Source organism: Pseudopipra pipra, chromosome 1 (genome assembly GCF_036250125.1).
Source record: "Pseudopipra pipra isolate bDixPip1 chromosome 1, bDixPip1.hap1, whole genome shotgun sequence".
Classification (NCBI taxonomy): domain Eukaryota; kingdom Metazoa; phylum Chordata; class Aves; order Passeriformes; family Pipridae; genus Pseudopipra; species Pseudopipra pipra.
The window spans coordinates 113,550,333-113,570,964 of NC_087549.1; the positions used below are offsets into that span (position 1 = coordinate 113,550,333).

The 20,632-nt window shown below is 40.5% G+C and overlaps 2 protein-coding genes across 2 annotated transcripts in view; both read right to left on the reverse strand.

Moving 5' to 3' along the window:
• Positions 1-10,556, reverse strand: part of CMTM7 (CKLF like MARVEL transmembrane domain containing 7) — a 28,334-nt gene extending 17,778 nt beyond the window's left edge. Inside the window, exon 1 of the mRNA XM_064672344.1 lies at positions 10,230-10,556. Within this exon, the coding sequence (XP_064528414.1) occupies positions 10,230-10,394 (165 nt within the window). The 5' untranslated portion in view covers positions 10,395-10,556. The remainder of the gene's footprint in view (positions 1-10,229) is intronic.
• A 3,793-nt stretch (positions 10,557-14,349) lies between these two features.
• The window catches only part of CMTM8 (CKLF like MARVEL transmembrane domain containing 8), a 35,980-nt gene continuing 29,697 nt past the window's right edge, over positions 14,350-20,632 (reverse strand). Inside the window, exons 3-4 of the mRNA XM_064672355.1 lie at positions 17,650-17,766; positions 14,350-14,884 (exon numbers count right to left, since the gene is read on the reverse strand). Of these exons, the coding sequence (XP_064528425.1) occupies positions 14,801-14,884; positions 17,650-17,766 (201 nt within the window). The 3' untranslated portion in view covers positions 14,350-14,800. The remainder of the gene's footprint in view (positions 14,885-17,649; positions 17,767-20,632) is intronic.

Below are 20,632 nucleotides of genomic sequence, written 5' to 3' on the forward strand. Positions count from 1 at the left end.
AAGGGCCATATGCAAGTTACAAACAATTCCCAAAACACATAAAACTCATTGCAAAACAATATTAATAGCACAACTAACTGTTAGCATGTCTGCAAAGAATTTTAAATACTGACAACGCCCCAGAAGGGTTCTAACTCTGGGAATCACAGCTGCCTTCCCTCTGATTTTCAAAGAGGTGCCACCTGCTATGACTGCAAGGACTACTCTGGATAAAGCCAGAAGAACCCTATACTTTGGGAGCACACAGCTTGTTCCTCTATGAATAAGGAATTAATTCCCTACGCAAGAAACAGGCTCCATGAAACAGCCAGCCTGCCACCTGCTCCAGTGGTCTCTCCCATCAAGTCATAATCCCCAAATCATAGACAAACCTGCTGTTTCAGGTAAGAGCAAAGACACATCCTCTATATAACTGGGGTTTTTTTTCTGCAGATGCAAAAATACAATCCCTGGCTCAGCCTGTGCTCTCTGCCCTCCTTACATTGTGGTGCTTGCTGGGAATCTGTGTCTTACACAAACAAGCCCATTTAGAAAAGACAACCTGACTGCTGCAAAAAGAATGCATGCACATGGCTCCTGCTGTAGCTCGCTCCACTGTAAAAGACCATCTACCTTGCATGGTAGGCAGAATCCCTATAACATAACTCAAAAGATTATAGGAAGTAAAAAACATTGCAATCTCCAGAGTCCTCTAGTAAAAGGTGGAGTATCTGCTGATAGCAACCGAAAATGAAGGGATTAATATTACCAAATCTCTCCAGATTAAAAAACTGCACAGCAAGTTGTGACTGTTACTTCTCTCTTCTGCAAGGCAAGCACTTCCAACATCTAGATCTTCCTGGAGAGCCACGTTAACTGTTCTCTTGATCTGGTAAACAAAAGATTCAGACAGACCGACAGGAGAAGACAGTGCACACTGCGGACAGAGAAAGAACGCCTCAAGCACAGAAGGTGCTTCTGAGGCAACAGAAAGAAAAGGACTGGGAGGAGAACTGTAGGCCAGCACAAGTGGGTTTGGCAGAACTTAAAAATTAAGAGGTTTGAGCTGTCTTAAGGTATGGCAGAAGAGTGGCTCTCAATGGCAGAATGGAATCCAACAATGATGTATGGAATATACATGCTCGTGGAGGTTCAAACACAACCTAGGGTATGTAGACATTGTTGGAGAACTTTATACTTTGAGGCTGTTGCTGCAAAAGCAGCACAGAGCTCATCAGCGCTGGGTCTGGAGAGGAAGCCCTCCTTGTGGGCAGGAGACTCACCTGCCATACTTCCTTTTAGTCAGCTGGAAAGATGAGCTCCTTGTAGAAGCAAGGCACTTCTGAATCCATGGCTCTGAACCATTCTCAGGTATATTGTTTCCCCTTTAAAAAGTCAATGTAGTCCCATATTGCCAGTGATACAATACAGAAAGAACTTATTCCTTACTTGTGAGCCACAGAGATCTTGTAGAAAAATTTCATGGCTGTCTAAAAATGGTTTCACCAACCACGCATGGCAATACCATCTACAGAGAAGGAGCCCACGTTGGCTGACCGGCCAAGCCTGGCTCAGACTGGCTGGCTGCTTGATGCCTAGGGTAGAGAGTATTTATTTATTATTAACAAACACCCACAAACTCTGCACAACAAGCTGCAAAGTTTCCGCCTTGACCTGGATATCCAACACATATCTAGCAACAAACAGCTACTTAAAACTCAGATAGGAATATATAACATAAAACCTGAACCTCACGGCAACAATCATTCTAGTTAACCTATCAAACTAGATGCACAAAAAGAAAAAAAAAAAGGCAATCTCATCTTCCTGGAAGTTGTTATTGAGATCAAAGATAACTTGCGAACCACACAGTGAAGTCTCAGTGCCTCCACCCAGAAGCCCTCAGCAAGCGATCTGTTCGTCACTCACCCTTACAGATGCTGCTCACAGCACAACCTGTTCTCGCTGTCTGAGGCATTTAGTGCTTGACTGACTCATATCGTCAGTTGACACCTGCTGTAGCTCTCCCTGCCTCAGAGAACACCGCACGGACATCTGGCAGTCGCACAGACAGCAGTTCAGAAGCTCACACCTATCATCTCCAGCAAAGGCTTTGCTAGCTATGTCAATGGGGCCTTGAGCAAGGTCTCCTTGAATAAGAGGAGGACTTGTTTACGTCACCAAAGTCCATGTTGTTAGCTGTGCTGGCATAACATAATTTTTATCAGGAAAAAACAGGTGTGAATTCCTGAAAACATCATGACAATTTCCAGATCAACCTGGCTGCTGGATCAGCCTGGGCCTTAGCACATAAAAGAATGACCTTCTCTATGTGCAGACACTTGATGCTTGGCAAGGTGCCAGGGAAGTGAAGGGCAGTGAATGAGGGGTGAAAAATGAGAATAGATGAGATTCCCCCGTGGCATTGTCAAAGCTGAGAGCTTTCAGTGACTGCCTGGAGACTGGCAGGCCTCTCAAACACACTGGAACAGCACTCCTATGTCTACTAGGTACTTGTATACTCAAGCAATTGCCAAAAGGCTCAACTAGCCAGCAGGTGAGAAGCAGGAACTGGGGACTGTGCTTTTCCCAAATAGAGAAAAGAGCTCTTGCAGAGCATGATTACAGACTTGAGGAAAATAGGCCAAGTCATTCTACTCTTCTGCAGCTGCTGCTGGTCATCTCATGTTAACAGCATACTTCTTTCCCAGCAGTCAGCACTTGTTTCTTGAACTCACTAGTGGTACTTTTAAAGAAAAAACAAAACAAAACAAAACAACAAAAACATTAAAAGAAAATTCCTCCTGAAGGCAGTTTCTCAATCATCATCACACTTCCATTTTCCTTATGGGAAGCTGTGAGCAGAAGAGGAAGCCCTAAGCAGCACGGCTGTTGCTATTGTTGCAAAAATAGCAGCCAAGTTTGTTTTGGCTTTGAAAGCTGCAGACACCTAGCCTTGATCAGCCAGGCACATCTGTCCCAGCCATTACATTCATCAAATGACCCTTAAGAATCTGAGTCAAACAAAGAAGAGGAAGCTCACAGGTGGATGAAAGGAAATCACAGCAGTTTCAGAGTTGGATCTCTGAGTACAGAAAGTAGCAATTTCTGGCTGCTGTATACTTTACATATCACCACATAATAGGAGGACAAGGCCACAGCAGCACGCATGACGTGACAAAGGAGACGACTGAGCCACAGGACCAAGTAAATACCTCACAAGGACTCCCCAGGGAGGGGAGCAGAGGAAACACTTACTCATAGAAGCAAACACTGTCTGGCTTTGGGGGACAATACCCCAGTAATGCACAGCAGGCACCAGAGCCTCAGGGTCAGGTATGCATCTCTCACTGAGGTACAGCCACGGCTTCTACTGGATCAAAATGAACATATACAGCCCTGGAATCCAGTGAAGGACACTTGGCAAGATGCTCTTTATCATTTATAGGCTCTGAGCACGTGGAGACTGAACTTGTAAACAAGTGATCCGCTGTTTTCTGTCACTCTGTGGCTGGAGAGGAGGATGTTCAAAGAGACACCATCTCCAAACAGAGTGAAGACAGGGAACACACTGCTCTTGCACATCTTAAAAGATATAAGAAATCATGCTTTTCACCACATCTTAATTATCCAAGGACATAATGTGCATCTGATTAAGATTTTTAAACGGCATTTGCAAATTTAACTTCCCATAAAACAAATGTGCCAGGAAACCATTGCCAATACTTCCCTCTGCTCTTTCAGGCATACTAAACATGTCTGACAGAGGTGAGGCAAAACTTCACAAGCAACACCACTTTAAGGAATTTTCCCTTTCTGTTTTGCCTCCATGCAGCTGTTCTCAGCTGCAATGATGCAGATGTTCTCCAGGTTACACAGAGGCATGGAAAAAACATAACTGGCTTTTCACCACATCTTTTTATCCAAGGACATAATGTGCATCTGATTAAGATTTTTAAATGGCATTTGCAAATTTAACTTCCCATAAAACAAATGTGCCAGGAAACCATTGCCAATACTTCCCTCTGCTCTTTCAGGCATACAAAACATGTCTCAGGTGATATGGTAAATTTCTGGGCTTCATTTCCTTTTTTTTTGTTGTTTCAGAAAATGTTTGTTAAACCCTGTTAAATTACCTCTACAGAAAGAGCACTACATGCACACAGGTTGCTAATGAATGTATTAAAACAAATCCTAATGGATGAGTCAGATGAGCAATGAAAGACAGCTCCAACTTTGTACTTTTAGGAAGCCTCTAAGCCTCTTTCAGGACACAAATAAAACATTCACTGACATATTCAGAACAGAGATACACTAGTGTTCAATAACGACTACAATTGTCTTTCTACAAAATGTACTGGAGTTGACTTTTTTAGCCTTCTAGAGAGGTTTCAACATCAGAAAAATTACTAGTTTCTTTTTTGCTGAAATAGATAGACATTAAAACAGATGGTACAAAACCTTCTCCTGCCCAAGAGAAAAAGAAAAGGGACTACATTCTCAGCTTGTGGTTTGAAACACATGGAACCACTTCAAGCTTATGTATTTCCTGCCCTTCTGTGCCAGACACTTGCTCTTGCTGACAGTAGCCTCTATGGCTGCACTGTTCCCTAAAAACTCACATGGAAAAAAGAAAACCAGAGAGCATAAGTAAAGCTCCGTTAGTTCCCTGGTACTGTGTAACCTGGAGAACATCTGCATCATTGCAGCTGAGAACAGCTGCACGGAGACAAAACAGAAAGGGAAAATTTCTTAAAGTGGTGTTGCTTGTGAAGTTTTGCCTCACCTCTGTCAGCCTGCCACCAAGCCTTGGTTAACATGCAGAGAACACACTGCTTGTTCCCAGCTCTTACGCAAATACCTGGACAGAAATTGTAAAATGGCCACCCAGAGCAGAGGCACGGAAAAAATACAACTGGCCAAGCCAGCCTGTTTTGGTGTTCTCAAAGTGGAAATAACAGGACTCCCCAGTCCTATGGGGTTTAATTAGTAGGCTTAGACATTCCTTACTGCTCCTGTTTCTTTGGAGCTATCTAAGACTTAGAATAATTTTTTCTCTCTCTCTTTGCTCTGTAAGCCCAGCAAGGTCAACTTTACTGCAGCTTATAGCAGAACATCAAAAATAATTAGCAGCTCCAACACATAACACTGACCTTGGCCTCAAAATAACTTTGCTTCTAAAAACATGTCTTATTTCTTAGCCAGCAGTTTATCACATAGTTCCACATTTTTGGGTGGTTTTCCTCAATCCACCAGAAAGCACAGTCTACATGGGACTCACAGACAGGCCTACAGTTTCAGCATCTCTGCATATCACCACAATTCCTCTCTTCTGACTGAGCAGCTTTATTACCATAGGGGCAAAATGACGTTACTGACGCACTGCTGAAAAGAATTAGATGTTTTACTTCAATCGCCTCCATGGACAGAAAGACATTTCAGTCTCAAGATCAAGTCAGAAGATTGAGTAGCTCTTACATCGTTCCAAGCATCATTTGTGTTTGTGAATTTCCTTTTCTTGTATCAATGGTTTTGATTAGGAATTGTTTTCTTTCAAAGCAGATTTTGATTTCTTTTTATATTTAAACTTTTTCTGAATATAGCTCCCCAGTAAATTTGTCTGATATGATACAGCACATTCAGAGACAGAACTTGGCTCTAGCAACCTAACTACCAGCATTTTCTAGCTTTCAGTGTTAGATGAATGAATACTCTCTTGAATACTATTATTCAGCTGTGTGTTAGTATACAAATAGCCCAGAGAGGCTTCAGCACACTTCAAAGTTACTCAGAATTACAGACTGTCTTGTTGCTCAGTCACTTGTCAAGTATGTCATTGCTTTTGTCAAGACATGCTTCGGAAATGAAATAGATGCTTAGCAGAAAAGTTTTAACAATTGCCTTACCATTTTTAACAAGTTAAAATGATGTTGTTAAGTCAACTTTTATTGAGTTTATCCTTTTTTTACATTGCAATTGCTTGTAAATCTTTTCTTCAGCCTTGAGAAGGCAATTTTGATTTTCTTCTGTCTGGTGAAACTGCTCTTTCCTGGCTCATATTACAGAATCAGCACTGTTTTTAGCTTAAAACACGCTGTATTTTGAGTCTCTGCTTACTGTGACAGAACTATTTTAACAGTACCAGTGTTATTGTGGGAACAATCGTCTTCAGTCTGAACTGTGACCAAAGTTAGCTTGGCCCAACCTGAAGTAGGTGAAAGAGAGGCAAAGAAGGCCATGGGTTACTCCACACCTCTCAGAGTCCAGAAAAAAGGAGCAGTCCAAGAACAGCTTGAGAAGCCTGAAAGAACTACACAAGCACGTGCTGTGATGGCTCTTCTACATGTGAGCTCTCAACACTCCTTTTCTCTCTTCAATCTAGAGTGGTCACGCTCCTGCAAATCTCTGCATCAGACACTTTGGACAGGTGATACAACCACAGCCGTTCCTACCAGCCAAGTGCCTAAGATGGTGAGATACACAGGCTCCAGTGTCAAACATGGGCTGTGCTGAAAGCAGGACCTAGTCCAATACAGCATCAGTGGCATCCTCCAGAGTTCAGCAGTAAAAATATAAAAAACACATGAGAGCTTTACAAGAAATTGAAAGCTGAATCAGACTTGTTTGGATCTATCAACACTGGCATTTGAGCCACTCTGGTGACAATACGGATGCACACTCATACCGCTGTCTCTAAAGGCACAGGATGCCTCAAGAAGTTTCCAAGAACCCATCTACTGAGAACTTGCCAAGCTAAACAACACAGGTTCCTAGAAAGCCTCACAATAAAACAGGCCAGCAGTAGCACGGACACGGAGCAAACGTGCTTCAAACAAATCAGCACAGACAGTGCAACATGCTGAAGATTGCCACGTGTGTCGATTTTGTCAGGCTGGCTAAAATTCAAGTAATTTAGTTTCTCTGGTTTAAGTGTACTGTGCACACTGATACACATTCACTCACACACTTAGTACACTGCTAGTATAGAACCAAGGTGGTCACACTGGGATCCCAGATCCTGCATGTATCCCTGTGAATCTAAGAGATCTTGGCAAAACTGAAAACACCAAAAAAACCCAAATGAAACCAAACCAAACCAAACCAAACCAAACCAACAAAAAAACCCCAAAAACCCCAAAGAACACCAAAAACAGAGAGGAAAAGAGGGGAGGAATAAAGAGAAGAAAAAAAAGGAAAGAAAAAGTGAAAGCTATATTAACAACATCAAGTTAAACTAACTGAAGTAAGTTAGATGTTGAAGATGCTTTGTAACTTCCTCTTAACATGAGAGCTTCAATTCAGCCTGGATTTTGAAACGGTGCCCCAACTTACATCAGTAACAGTCACACATGGAAAAGCAGGTTTCAAACTGTCTTACTACCACACAAAAAACACAAGTCACATAACTATGTTAATCTCTTCCATCTTATTTTCAAAATATTTACAGACCATTCCCTAAGCTCTGAAGTCAATGCATAAAATACACTGTCTTTTCAAAGCTATAATAATTCTGCAAGGTTAAAGAAATTCTCTAGCAAAAAAAGTAAAGGAATTTGTGTAGGCTTACAAACAAGAAGCACTTTTTTTTTCTTCCTAATTTCATTCTACGCTAGACACCACAGCACTCAGAATTTCAAGAGAAAGCACTGGTAACATTCAGAAATTAGCAGCAATTCACATTGCACAATCTCTTCAATATTCCTGATTTTTAGTCCTTCTGTCTTACAGAAGAACAGCTGTAAAATTATCTTTTATTTCTTTTGTATAATTTCCATAACATATTGTTGTCATCTATTAGAATCATTTAATGCACATATACATACAACCAATTTATTTTTTTTTTAGCTTGCAAGCACAGCAAACAGCCTCTAACATTACAGTAAATGACAAAATATTTCTTTCTTGCTTTCTACCATATCCTTTACTTCTTGGTAAAAGGGACTGAGGAAGAAAGGAGATAACAAAAATTGTAATGTTTCCTCTTCATACCTACAACCACAATTGATTATGTACAGTACACAACTTAGTGTGACATATATCTAACCCAAAAGACCTTACCTTTGCACTCTGCCAGCAAAATGGTTCTCCTTCTCAGTAAGATTACAGTCCCACCAGCCACATTAACACCAGTGCAGAAATATTTATAGATTTAGCACAAAAAAATTTTTAAGAAAAGAGATACTGCCATCACTTCATACTAGAAGAACTGAATGCTTACATAAAGGGATCTGTGTATATACAGAAATACTGTCTGAGAAGAGATAAAGGAGAGTTGTGAAAATATTTAGCTCTCTCTATTTTACTGGGTGCAGGAGTTAATTTAGAACTAACCTATCCTGGTTATTTTTACATGCTACAGCACAAACATTTATTTTTCTTATGAAATTATTTGAGAAGAAGACACTATTGTGATATGTGATGTTAAAAGAAGTTCATTTGCCAAAAGTTCCTTGAATACCTGAGGTAACTCCTATTTACAGGCAAACTGGAAAACAGAAAAAATATAAGAATGTGAAGCTGAAAGAGTGCGAAGGGAAAATAATTTACATTATTTTAACCTTTATTAAAGTCACCGCAGAAAGCCACTTGCTTAAATTCTGATAAATTTTATATTGAACTGCATTGATAAAATATGACTTTATGGTAACGTATGTGAAGTATTACATAAAATTACAGAGATTTACATCTAGTACATGAAAATATGTAAAGCATGTAAAGTATGCGCACACTTAATGTGTGCACCAAAAACTGACATTACAGCACAAATGAGCATGCCATGCTAGCTTTAAGAGTCACTTCTCATAGCTGCAGTGACACCACAGCACGACAGAGAGCAGAGGTGACTAGTTATTTCTAGTCCATAAAAGGAACTGTTTTCTCCACAGTGGTAAAAGCAAAGCACAAGTTTATTGTTTTAGGGCTAAAGGTTCAGTTGCAATGAGATACACGCTCGAAAGGATGACACTTGTCTTCTGAAAAGATTCTCCAGATGCACTCAATGGTTTGGGAACAACCCAAGCAACAAGAAGGCAGCAGACAACTGTTTGTGTTCCTACCAAACAGAATTCACAGTGAGGGACAAGTCTGAGGTCTCACAAGCACAGGACAAACGCTCAGCAGGTGCAGGTAGCCATGACCAGTCACATCCAGTTTTGCCTCTTGCTATGAAGGCTCATCTCTAAGGGCAGCTGATGGCTAATAACGAACTGGAAGAAACCGAGCAGCTTTTAAAGAGAAACTTCAGGATTTGATATTACTCCACGGTAATCTAGAACAAAGTAATTCCTACCTTCTAATGTCGATTTAGGAACCTAGATGCTAGTAACCCACACAACTTTAAAAAAATGACTGGACAAATAAAGGTAGGGGGGGAAACGGCGTTGGGGGCTCATAAAAGATGAAGGCAACAATTCCAGCACAAAATGTTGTCAAGGTACAAGTTTTTGCAGGATGAAAATGTATGTGTGGAGGTATCGCTACACCATGTCTTCCATGCTCCTTCCTAGGCATTATTGACTGCTACTACTGGAATTAAGGAGACAGATCTCTCCACAGATAATTGTGAGCCATAGAAATAAGAAAGAGCCTATCCATCTGTTAATCCTCTCCACATCTGCATGGAGCTAAATTTCCTGCACTAAGTCAAGGCATCAGCTCAAATTCTGGCAGCACTCCACTATTGATTTCTTTTGAATTTCAGCCATACATCTCCCACATCCCTCCCCGTGTCACTAAGTCACCGCCTGGAGATCTCTGACAGACAGGGCACGGAGCCAGCTGGACCGGCAGTCCCAGCTGTGGTGCTCACCCTTACCAGATCCCCGTCGGCACAGGCACTTGGCCCAGCTTTCTTCCAAAAACTGCTAAGGAATGAGGTGTTGCACTGCAGCACGATGTGCTGTCGCATCACGATGTTATCGTTATTAGTTGCCAAAAAGTTAATACTGGCTATTCTGGGCTCCTGCACGTTCGTCTGAACGAACAGAAGTGCTCGTCGCTGCTTCAGGAAGACGCAAAGGCAACTTCTGACAGACCGAGGAACATGAACTTTCCGTAATGTTGCGAACTGCGAGAGCTGAGGGGCAGCGACGAAACCCGCAAGGAGGTGCGGCCCCAGCACCCCCTGACGACGCTCTCCAGACTCGTCGCCACAAGAATCGTCCCGCAGGGATGAGCGCGGTACCCGCGGAGGGCTCCGACAGGAGCCCCGACAGCCCCCAGGGGCTGCCCCCTCCCCGCTCGCCCCTTACCATCTGGGCCACCTTCAGCATGCCGGCGCAGGAGCGGAAATAGGCGCCGTCCATGAGCTCCGCGTCCGAGCCCGCCGAGGAGGAGGAGGCGACGGTGAGGGCCGGCGGGGCCGCGGGGCCCCCGCTGCTCACCCCGGTGCGGATCACCCGTGCCCCGTGAGACATGGCTCCGTCCCCAGCTGCTCTCGCCGCTGCCCGTCCCGGGACAGGGGAACGGGACGGGACGGGACGGGATGGGATGGGGCGGGGCGGGACGGGGCGGGACGGCGGCGCCCCCGAGGCTGCTGCCAGGGGCCGGGCGGAGGCGGCGCGTTCCCGCCCGCCCGCGCTCCCCGCCCGGGGCGGCCGTGGGGCGGGAGGGCGGGAGGCGCGGGGGTTTTCTGCCCGCGGCGGTTTCTTTCCCGCGGGGGAGACGCTGCCGCACCGCTCTAGGGGAAGCGGGGTCCGGGAGGAAGCCCAGCTATTGGGAGCAGACGAAGGGACGCTCCCCCCGCGCCGCTCCGGAGCGGCAGCCGCGGCGGGACGCCCGGCGGCCCCCCAGTGCAGGGGATTACATGGAAACAGAAGGGAAGGTTGCCAGGCAGGAGGGGAGCTCCGCAGAGAACCGGCCACCGCAGCGGCGAGCAGCTTTCCTGGGATCCTAAAAGACCCCCTCGACATGTCGAGGTTTTTTCAGCGATGCTCCTGGAGGGGAGCTACTCCGGTGCTTCGCTGTAGAGGTGCAGCTGCAAACAAAATTTATTCTTTCAAACAAACAACCCAAACCTTCTGATTCCCGATCTTGTAGAAGATAAAACCCATTTGCATTAAATGGACAGTCATTACAGTTTTCTCTGTTGCTGCCCAAGTGTCTCAGCCCCATTGTTTGAATTAAATCATGCAGAGATACTAACAAAACGCAGAAAAGGAAGCTAAATATTTCCTCAAGTTTAAAAATAACTTGTTCTGCTTTCTGACAAGTGAGGTAATAGTGGGCCTCTGAGCTGGGTATATGCCACTTTCATACTCATTGGAGTAGTAACCCCATCTTCTGCTGCTCCGTTTTAGAGTTAGGATGCACATTCTGTTCATATTTAGTATTTAATAGCTCCTTCAGCAACTAAAATTGTTCTAGGAGGAAAGACAGGCAAGTCCAGATGATCCCCACCACAAAAAAGGGGCTAGTGTAAGCAATTTACATAACCAGGATGGGTTTGCCAGGCCAGTAGTCTGTAGTAGACTAAGTAGTACATAACTTTGGACTTCTATTAAGCCAGCTAGTAGTTGCAATAAAAGATATTACTTGTCCCACTTCATTTCTCTCACGTCATGAGATATCAAATCTACAACACTGGCTACCTCCACAAGAGTAAAATGCAGGCTGCCAAGAAAAAAGATTTTGTTCTGGTTTTAAACAGCTGCCTTTTTTTTCCCCCCTCTTCTCCTTAGAGTTCCTATTCAGAAGTGTGCATGGTTACAGGTTTCTATAAGCCCTGTGGAGGAAGGTTCTCGTAACTTCTGCACTTCCTATTAAGAAATACGATTTTTTTAACCGCTCGTTCAGCTTCTTTAGTTCTTTATTTCTTTTGAAACTGTGTATGTGACTGGGGCCCAGGTAATTCGAGTTCAGCCCAGTGAAACAGAAATACCTTTAAATTAATACAAGCAGAATAACAGTCATATTTTCTACTCAGTAGAATATATTGAGTAGAATATAGGCATCTTCTGTGAACCACTGGGACAAAGTCAATCTACAACACTATTACATTTGAAGTTTTTATTATAGTTCTCATGCTATTTACTTTGTACTGTTAAGTGTGTTATGTATGATAATGAAAAAAGGTACTGACAACTCCTTAATAAATGAAAAATAATGGCCAAAAGTTGACATCGAGCATCCTTATATATGTAGGTGACTTAGAGTTTTCAGAGAGACTGTCTGAAAGAAGTTATTTATAATGTTAAATACCTTCATTTTGCAAGTTGATTAGCATTTTGTTTATTATTCTAAATATCTGTATTAAGAATGTCACTAATGACTTCATCACTTACCAGTTGTTCTTTTAAGGTTTCTTTCAATCTTATGGGTACTAACCTATGCTCGTAGATACAAGTGTTGTTTTAGTTGTTATATGATAAACCACAGCTAGCTTGTCTTCTTTATCAATATTAGAATATACAAATGCATTGTCATAGTTTGCAAATCAATATTTAAGACTAATGCGCTGGAAGATAACCTTTTGGGCCTTTCTTCAGGCCTGAAATAGGAGGAGGAAACCTCAGGAGGAATGCTCAGTTTGTACAGATTCCTTCAATTTTAACTAGATATTCAGAGCACTTGAAAAACAGGTTGGTATCTGAGCAACAGATGAGAAATGAGACAGACGAGAAAGAGCATGGGAAGTAAGACACTTATCTTTCTAAAAGGAAAGAGGAAGGCAGGTAAGTTATGGTTTGGGGGGAAAAAAAAGCAAGGCCAAGCACAAAGCAAATTTTTGTCTAGTGTGTATTTTTTAAGTTCAGAATTAAGGATTCAAATCACAGATTTGTCTTTGGAAGTCATTCTGCACATCTCCCCTTGAGGTTCAGTGCTGAAGACTCAGAGAGCAGGTAGGTATTTTGCCAGAATCATTCCTTATCTGGTTTTGTCCTTCACTAATGGGTTTATTCTGACATGTAACACACAGTTTCCATGACAGATAAACTGGATGAAACATAGAACTTCCTCTTAGCTCTACACCCTCTTGCTACTTCTGTCCGCAAATGATGTCTGGGTTCTAACTTTACACCAGAATATTACAGATACCACAAAATCATGAAATGCTTGTGCAAACATAGTCACATCCCTTGGACTTAAAACAAGTACATCAAATATCATTTAAGAAAGTATTTCTATTACTACTAAAGCATTTTTACTGAGGAGAAATCACTGATGAGATTTTAATTCTAGCTATATTTCTAGTCACATTTTATCAGTTGATATTTAGATAATTTCAATGCCTTTGATTTTTTTTCCAGCAGTGGAAAAAAAAACATATGGGATTTTAATGACACAATTTATCTGTGTAGATAAAATGCATAGTCAGTAGCCATTCTTCCTTCTCACAACTGGATAATTTTAGCAAGCAGCAAACAGCCTGACCTGCTGTTTAAATAATTTTTAAATAATATTTTGGCTTCCCTTACACTGAAATCTTATGACTCCAACAGACAATCAACAACAAAACCATGTGATCGAGAACAGCATTAGCTGGCTGCTGATAAATCTTCCTCTGCAAGGCACATATGTAAGTAACCACACCCCATTTAGTTAGAAGGGAAATAGAGGGTTTTTTAGGCAGTAAGGTTTCTCTACTACCATATATAATCATCCAAGTAAGTTTTTGAAAACTAGAAGACAGCCCAAATCTTCTTAATCCAGGAATAAAAGATTCACTAGTGGTTTCGAATTAGGAAAACTTTAAATGACATCACAAAATAACCACAACCTTACACTCTCCACATAATTCCTGGGAAAAAATCCTTAGGTAATTTGTATTTGAAAGTAATTTTCAAAGGTATCTGTTTGGAAAGCCATAATCTCCTGTCATACTCCTGCTTGATACAAAGATATTTAAATGTGAGCCTCAACTTCATTTGTTAAACTAACAAGTTGCAGATGATGCCAGAAGACAGGAAAAGAGGGAGGAATTTCTTTGTTTCTAGCAGTGGTGTCTTCACAATTCTTCTATGGATTTAACCTTTATATCACTTAATATGATTTAGAAGCCCAGATTTGAATTACAACAGATTAATGGCCTAATCTGAGGAGAAAAAACAAAAACTAAAAAAAAAAAAACAAAAAACAAAACACTACCTTTAGCCAGTGATTTGTGATACTCCCAATTGTTTAAGGACTAAGCACTAAGGGACTGTTGGATCTGAGAAACCTGTTAGGATAATGTGTTTCAGGCACAATATACATTCAAAGAGCTTCAGATCTACAGTAGCAGGTTCCAAAAGCAAACTCATAATGTGAGAAGCTGTTAGAATATGCAAACTGACAGGATCATCTGAATTTCTTAGTAGTATGTATTATACTCTGAAAAAGAAATTAAAAAAGCAACCTTCTACTCCCAGTTTACAAAACATGCACAGTTCGGTCATTTTGTTTATTTATTTTTAAAGTTTCAAATGCTTTTTTTCTACACAATGACACTTTTTATACATAATAATGAGACAATATCAATCTTAAGTTTTGATTTGTATCACTCAGTATCAAAAGAATACCTGTAACATTTAAAAAGTTACATTTACAAATGTGGCACATTGAATAAGATTTATTAAAGGTTTAGTAGTGACAACTATACAATGTCTAGAAAAATATCATGTTAATTTTAAAAGAAGCAGTATGAAATTTTATTATACAGTAAAAAGTCAGTATTAAACGTCTCTAAAGATGGCATTATTATAAATAATCATTTGATCTCAGTTTGTAGTGTGTCAATTCTAACAGAAATGTTCAAAAATGCCTCACCCCTCTTCCAAGCTTTTATCAAAAGTGAATAATCCTCAAAATATTTTATATTTCAGAATTCATTTTAACAAAATATTTACTGCAAAGTCCGTGATCGCCAGGATATAAAGCTAAAATACGTATTTCCAGCATAGCAGGAGGTAACCACGAAGGCAAAGAACTGTAGAGAAAGGAGGAAAAATATATCAGGAAAAAAAATAAATTTGAGAGCACTGTCATTTCTAAGGAAAAAAAAATTAGTTATGGGATTTGGAACAAGGAAAATAGCAGGCTGACCAAAATGGCACATGCTCACGTCCTTGTACTTGTGTGGCCATCACACTCAACACTGTGTAAATAAGATTATATTATGCATAGAAATATGGGCCTATAAGCAGACAAAACATGGCATATTTCAACTTTTTTTATAAACTCTACATTACACTGCCTCAGTATGGATCTTAAAGACTGGACTGCCACCACTCCTATATTTGCTGCTTTTAAAACCTGAGGGATAGTTCATGGGACAGTGCAAGCTCAAGCTGACACTCCTGTCCTGCTGCTATGTTCCAGGAATTCCTTACAGCCCACCTGTACCTCAGTATGGCACATTGTGCATCAAAATAGGTTTGTTTACAGAGAAAACCTGCATTCAAGTTCAGGTCCTGAGGTCTCAAAGAGCACTACTGATTAGGTTGCCAATTCCAGAGGTTCTCCACTGATGAATAAAGGTGTTCCTCAGTGCAAATAACAGTGACAGCAACCACATTGTCATATTACTACTTTGTCAGAAACTGGTAACAGAATAAGCCTTCTATAGCAGCTAGATTTATTTTATGTTTCTAGATTAAAACTACACAGTATCAGTGGTGTTGCTTCTGCAGCCTTTCCAGCACAGACACACAGGAACCAAAGAGCAGCTGTGAACTATTTCAGTTGCACTGATAAAGTCCAACTCAAGCGCCAGTGCTTAAGTTCCTGTTAATCACCGCATGTTGTTCAAAACAGATAATGTTCAGTATGGTCTTAATGATAATACCAGAATGTTTTGTGCTGGTAACTGAACCAAATAAAGCTGTCACTGCAAATAGGATTAACACCACTATTCTAGGAGGTGAGCAATGACAGGGCAAGAAGGAACAAACGCAAGTTACAAGATGGGAAAGTTAAATTAGAAATTAGGAAAAAAAAATAAAAGTCACAGTGTGAATAATCAAGCATGGCAACTGAGGCCCAGAGGCATCGTGGAATAGCCATCCTTGGAAATACTCAAAGCTCAAGTGGACAAGGCCCTGGTAGCCTGATATGAGCTAGCCCTTCTTTAGGAGGGGAAAGAGTTGGAGCAGATGACCTCTAGAAGTCCCTTCTAGACTAAAAATATTTTATGATTCTACAATTTTTCCTTGCTTATATGCCATCATTGGCCTGGGTAGGCACTGCAGCTCTAAGAGAAGGGCACTACTAAGCATGCATCCAGGCAGTAAATCTAAACCTTTCAACACAGGGCTCTTGGTGAGTCTTGTCTAATGGAAATTTACTCTGCGGCACGAAAAACGGTAATGATGATGTAAAATCTTATTACAATAGAAAACTGTAGCATTCTTCTTTTCCAATTATTTTGTTTTTTATTAAGTAAAAGCTCCATCTAAAATCTTCCTAAAAGAATGACTGTTGGGGATAGATGATTTGCTAAATTCTTTATCCATTAAACCCTTAATGGGTTTGGAAAGGAAGAATCTACATTTAATAGTTTATTTAGACACTGCATTAGATAAACATTATTAGAAGGTATTAGAAGAGAATCCAGACATCCCATGAGACACTGAGCATTCATGCACTTTGCATAAAACCTGAATCAGCATGGAAGCCTATCCAGCAGCAAGCAAGCTCCTGTCAACTGCAGTGGCTGAGTAACAGATCAATAGTTACAAACTGCCACGGGGAGAAGACCCTGAATACCACTGAAATGACAGGGGCATAGTCATCCAATTCCCGAGACAAAAACAGAGCAGGTGTTCAAGTTCCTGTGTTCATGACCATATACAATAATCTTCAGACAGGATTTGTGAATAGTCTGGAGGACAACTACAGAAGCATGAACAGTCAGCAAAGTAGCCATAATTTAGAATTACTGTATACAATTGAATTTGACTACTGTTACCACAACATGCAACTCCCTTAACTTAGCTAGTGAATGCATTCACCTACTCAGAAGTGACAAGGTTCTTTTTTGTTCTTTTTTTTGTTGTTGTTGTTGCTTTTTAAAGTTATTTTTCATCCATTTTGACTGTCTGTTTTGGATTTCTAAATCTCAGTAGTAATATAGTAATGTCAGACTAATTAATGATTTGCATCCACTTTAAAACACTGGGAAATTACCAGACTTTTCAGGCATTGCCCACGCAACTCAAAAGACTAATCAAAAGCTGAGGCTGTAACAGGAATATCACTCCAGAAACAGCAATAGCACTTCAGGGCCTTCCCTAAGGTCTGTGAATATGGCTCAGCCCACAGAAAGCTGAATGCATCTTATCTACCCACATGCACGCAAAGTTAGCTGAGTTAGTTTAAACTGCTTCTGAAGTTGTCCAAATGCATTGAGGTGAGCTGGTGCTCACACAAACTTTGTCTACTCTGACGTGCAGGCTCTAACCTCTGCCAGAGAGTTAGTAATAAACGGGGGTGGGGAGGGGAAAATCAGTGTGATCTTAAAAGCATTGCTACCTTTTCTGATGTGACTATCATCTCCTGATGGAAATCCTAGTCACCTTCAAAAACCATGAACTAAATTACAGCTACATATAGGTTTTGTGTGTGACCTTCTACATCACTCTGCAGCTTTTCAAAATCCAGAACACATGCAACTTCAACCCACACATTCGGTGAGCCTTTATTTGATATAACTTTATCGGACACAGAATTGATTTAAACAAAAACCAAACTCACAGAAGAAGCTGCCCAGCTGTTGTAATTGTGACTGTCCAGATCTTTGGTAACTGAAGATGCATCTACAATGGCAGCAATGAGGTACAAAACAAAGGCACTTCCATTAAAACACAGACCCTGTTGAAAAATCAAACATAAGTCATTAATATGCACATGCATTTGTTTTCCAACATTACAAATCTCTCCTCTGAAATACACTGAACATATGCAATGTACACTAGAAAAGTGATTCTTAGCTATTTTTACCTTCTTCCAAGTTTCTATCTGTAAGATTAAAATTTAGCTGCTTTGAAGATCCATAAACATTAAACCACGTTTTGGACAAACTGTTATCTCCATCGCACTAAATCCAGAGAAGTCTTAAAGCTGGTGTGCTGTGATTTTCCAAAAGTGAAAATAAGAACACAGTTTGGCTATCACAAACTAAGGGTTAGGCAGTAAGAATATGACATTACATGAAAAAAAAACAAAAGCCAACCAAACAAAAACCCCAAACCAAAATAAAACTGCACTTTATTTACATTTTTAATCTACACAAAGATACACTGTAGGAGTCAATAAGTGGTGGCATATGAAGACTATTTATAAAGCTTCCAAAGCTTTGTTTTCTCCACTTCTGAAGGCGATAAAGAAGGTGAAATTTTTTTTTCTTAGTTGTATTCTTCCATCTTTCAGTACCTTTCCCTTCTACCTGTTTTTGAGATGAGAAAGAAACAGGTAAAACCAAGGAGAACAATCTGAATGGACTACGTGGGTCATCGAGACCCCTCCATGGCAGATGTTGGGTTTTCTCTTCCAAGGAGCAAAATTAATGTCTCAGGGTACTTATATTCATTACTAAGAAAGAAATAAAGGAGATAACATTGATCTTGCATAACACTTCAGAGAACAAACAAAAAGTTTGTTTGGTTTTTACATGTGAGAAAGAACAGGAAAGGAAGAGAGAACAGAAGTCTAAGAAGATGAAAGAGAAAAATGTATGAGGGTTTTTTTTAAAGTACATAATTTTAATACTTTGTCCATTACTTACTCCCTACTTGGTCATGGTTATAGGAAGCTCATTCTTATTAAAAAAAAAAATCCCCCCAAACCCTACCCTACTACTTTGTCTAAGGCATATGAATTTGACCATAAAATATACTTTTACTTCACTGTTGCCATGTGTAAGTGAAATATCGGTGATAGGTTTTGCATCTAGTTACAACTGCAAGAATTGGAAGCTCAATATAGACCCAGTCCTAATTTTGTACATAATCAGCTCCCTTCAGCTTCTGGCCCCATGTTTGCACGCCAGAGTGTCACACAAATATAACCCTTAAATCTTGTTGCTCCAGTTGTCTAAGTGTTGCCATACTGATGTATCTTCAACTTACTAATGCCATGGTGTGACCCAGTGGATGCCAATTATTCACTATTTAATTCACTAGTCACCAGCTCTGGCAGAATCTAAAAAAGAGCTGCAGCTCAAGATGAGAAGGAACAGTGGTAAAGAGCCCCTTAAACACCCTGCTGCAGGAAACTGTGGGCAGTGCCTCAGCACTCAGATGGAGTCCAAGGCCTGGCACCTGAGGTTTGAGTCACACACTTAAAAATGGGTGGGGTTTATCTCACCTATATCAGATGGTCTAATAAAAGGTATTAGCTCTATCCACAGATCTCACCTCTTGTATTATCTGGGCATTAGAGCAACAAAATATCAAACTAAAATATCAATTTTAGGAGAAGATGCCAGCAATTGGCAGATTCAGGTGAACTTCTGTAAAGCACTGATTTAGAAACTCTAAATTTGACTACCTAGAGTATTTGTTGTTGTTATTTTCAGATTTCCCATTCCAAAAAGACTCAATTACCCTGGAAAGCTACAAATCCCTGCAATATCTTGTCATGTAGAAAAGAAAAAAGAACATAATTTCTGAGAAGTGCTGCTCTGGGAAATAACACTGTTGGGGAAGATGGAATGCAATGCAAGCTGATTGGGCCTTTACTGCCAATATATTACTCAAACCAAATGGTTCATGCAAAATTACCATCTGCTTCTTAAATTTAAATTTACCAGATTTTAAAAGCTTCCATTGATTGTTTTAGCAAAGAACTTGCACTATTAAGGAGAGTCAGTTTTGAAGTACATCCTTTGGGTTAATTTGCAGTAAAAGTAACTGCATCTTAAGCAATTTGGTAATGTGCTTAACCTGCAAAAAGTGAATTTATGACAGAGAAATCCAGATGTAATTTTGGATACTGCATACAATAGGAACAGTTTGAGCTAACGGTCGCCTAAGGAGGCACAGCAGTAACTAGCAGATACTGAAATTCAGGATATTTCAGAGAATAGGGCGAATGTGGGTGTAAACTCACTCAAAAAGGTGTGTGTCATGCTCTTTTGAATGAAGACATTAACAACACCTCTCTGAAGAGAAACTCAACATTCCTCTTGGCCAGACAGGAGCAACAGAGGACCAACTCAAAGGCTGTTCCCAACAGCTCTTTTAATACCTTAGGGCAAGACAAGTTGGAATGCAAGCATCTTTTATTTATTTTGTATTTATTTTCTCTTTATTTTACCCTTTAATATAAAAGGAGTCTACCTTTTGGACCTACATTTTATGTGTGTATCACATATTATGTGATCTTATTTACAATATGTTTGGAACTCAGAGCAAGAAATACACTCGATATGAAGCAGAAACAAATCAAATACTCCAGCTTGTCTTCCACATAGATCAGGGTCAACTCATTTATGTGCAGTTGTCTAATAATAGGGTTCAACTGACGAAAGAGGTGTATCCATTTATTCAAATGGATACAAAGATGTTTTCCCTTTGAATGTACTTTACTTACATCTAATGCAATGGGGAAACCCCCCCACACCACCTTTAAATGTACCCAGACACATTACTGCTGTAATTGAAATAATCCAACATTTCTATAGCAGTGTTACAGCCTTAATGGTAATTGCTGGTCGTGAAACTTGAAAACAGAAAAG